The 3,039-nt window shown below is 32.7% G+C and overlaps 1 protein-coding gene across 1 annotated transcript; it reads left to right on the forward strand.

The window, feature by feature from the left end:
* Positions 1-1,452: 1,452 nt before the first annotated feature.
* On the forward strand, positions 1,453-2,397 carry LOC118549882 (olfactory receptor 14A16-like). Its single transcript, XM_036114482.2, has one exon. It carries the CDS (start codon positions 1,453-1,455, stop codon positions 2,395-2,397), a length of 945 nt encoding a protein of 314 aa, XP_035970375.2.
* The last annotated feature ends 642 nt before the right edge of the window (positions 2,398-3,039 follow it).

Below are 3,039 nucleotides of genomic sequence, written 5' to 3' on the forward strand. Positions count from 1 at the left end.
TAAGGCAATATTTCCCAATCATTTATTATCTGTCACATTAGAAGTAACAAACATATATGGGTTTTTCTTACTCCATCACTCTAGCTGTTAGTAATATTATAAGATGAAGAATTCACAGTATTTTAACAGATATATATATATATATATATATATATATATATATATATATATATATAAGAGAGATCAAATTTAATCTAATTATTACAAACATATATTTTTTATATTATCATTTTTCCAAATCCAACAACCAGTATTTATTCAGGATCTTTCCATTGTCCATCACAATGGAGAGAGGCTGATCATATATTTAGGATAATTAGAATAAGATGGTGTGGGAGAGAATATTGTATAGTACAATCTTAATATTTTACTAAATTTACATGAAGGTTGATGAATAAAATCTGTACAAATAGAAGAAACTGGCACGTCACTGTAAAAGAAATTAACAACCACACTCATCAGACTAAAAGTATTTTTATTTACTACAACAGTGTGTGGTCCCTTCTTCCTGCCACAGATTCCATTTCCATCAATCTTATGGGATGGAAAGAGGAAGACAAGGAAGGGGATTGGTTAGGGGTGGGCTTGAAGACTGTAATAGGTTGCAAGTACATGCATTTTAGGACTAGATGTATAAATATGATGAAAAAGAAAAAAGGAAAGCATGTAGAGAAAACATTTTTTAACTCATAGTATAATGGGAAAATCAGCTGACAGGAGGAATAGTGAACAAATTGGTGACTAGGAGGCCAGTAATCTTTGTTCATATAATGTAGGATTTTTGATACCTACAGTAATCAGGACATGTATCATATGGAAGTATGCACATAAAACCATATAATTTTATGATAAATAATTTGAGTATTATGAGTGAGAAAAAAGTTAGATTGATTTATATTTAATCTATTAAAAATTTTAAATATACAAATATCTCTAAACTGTTTTGCAGACAGTAAGGAGGTTAAAGATTTCATAGATTGCAGAAGGTCTGTAATCATTTTTTTCCCCTAAGAATTATTTACTATTCAACTTCTTGAAGGTATGCCGAAACACGTTTTGTTGTTCATGGGATATGATGAAGTGACCTTATGACTGAGACACAGTTTAATAGTAGTTGGTTTGTCACTCTGAATTTACTGAGAGATATAAGAAGGTAGATTGTTGTTCAGGTTTTGATAAAATCAGTTGAAATTTTCAGTACTTCAGGATTTTTCACAGGACATATGTGGACAACATAATAATGGCACATTTACATGATTTGAAACTAAAGTGGTTCAATAAAGAAGTTTTATTCAAGTAATGATTGATGATCAATATACTGAGTAGGAGCTAGATGAAAGTAATTTCTGTGTTTAATAGTTTGCATGACTGCCATATTTAGAAACTCATTTTATGTTCAATACTGAAAAAAAATTGAGGATGATATTTTATTACTCTATTTTTATACAGATTATGCCTCCAACGCTGACAAATCTCACAGTTGTGATAGAATTTATCCTCATGGGATTTTCTACCAACAAAAATATATGCATTTTTCATTTAGTGCTCTTCTTTTTTATTTATTTCTGTGCTCTGATGGGCAATGTCCTCATCATCATGATCACAATTTTGGACCAGAATCTTCACACTCCCATGTACTACTTCTTGAATAATTTATCCTTTTGGGATCTCTGCCTAATTTCAGTCACCATTCCTAAATCCATTGCCAACTCCTTGTCTCACAGTAACTCCATCTCATTCACTGGCTGCATTGCCCAGGTCTTTCTGGTGGTTTTTTCAGCAACTACAGAACTACACCTGCTGACAGCAATGTGCTTTGACCGCTATGCTGCCATATGCCATCCCCTGCACTATGAAATCATCATGAACAAAGACATGTGTGTTCAGCTGATAGGTGTATCTTGGCTGGGTGGGAGTCTGATTGCTTTGATGCACACAGTTGGTACTTTCTCCTTATCCTACTGTGGGTCTAACATAGTCCATCAGTTCTTTTGTGACATCCCCCAGTTATTGGCTATTTCTTGCTCAGAAAATTTAATGATAGAAATTGTACCTATCCTCATTAGTGTGGTGTTGGATATCTGTTGTTTTATTTACATCATTATTTCCTATGTGAACATCCTTTCCACTGTCAAGAAGATTCCTTCAAGAGAAGGTCAGTCAAAAGCCTACTGCACTTGCCTTCCACATCTGGTGGTAATTATATTATTTCTCTTCACTGGCATCTTTGCTTATCTGAAGCCAGCTTCAGGGATTCCTTCTATTAGTGACGTTTTAATTTCTATGTTCTACACTATGGTGCCTCCAACCTTCAATCCCATTATATACAGTCTAAGAAATAATGCCATGAAAACATCACTGCAGAGGTTGCTAAAAAAAATATTCACCAAAAAGTAAAAGTTATTTTCTCTTTTTGTTTTGCATTTTCAATAATAAATACCATCTACAATTTTACACACATTATTTCTTAGTATATTTGCTTCAAATTTTTCTAGAACTGTTTTAGGTTTAAAAAAATTGAGAGGGAATACAGAAATTTTCCATATAACCATTACATCCACAAATGCATAACCTTCCTGAGTAACAATATAACTCACCAGAATCACATTTTTTAACAAAGATATACCTACATTTAAACCTCATGATTAGTCCATAGTCCATAGTTTACATTAGGGATTCTCTTAGTGCTTTACATCTATGGGTTTGGACAAATACATAATGACATACAGTCATCACTATAATGTCTCACAGAGCATTTGTACTACCCCAAAACTCCACCACACCCTGACCATTTTTGTACCCTAACCCCCATCAGACCAGGTATTCAATGATCTTTTTATTGTCTCCATATTTTTGGCTTTCCCAGAATGTCATGTACTTGGAATTATATAATATACAATCTATTCAGATTGGCTTTCCTTATTTAGTACCATACATTTAAATTTTCTCCATGTGATTTTGTGGCTAGATAGCTCATTTCCTTTTATTGCTATATAATATCCCATTATCTTCATGTACTACAATTATTTATCCATTCAC

This window comes from Halichoerus grypus, chromosome 2 (genome assembly GCF_964656455.1).
Source record: "Halichoerus grypus chromosome 2, mHalGry1.hap1.1, whole genome shotgun sequence".
Taxonomy (NCBI): domain Eukaryota; kingdom Metazoa; phylum Chordata; class Mammalia; order Carnivora; family Phocidae; genus Halichoerus; species Halichoerus grypus.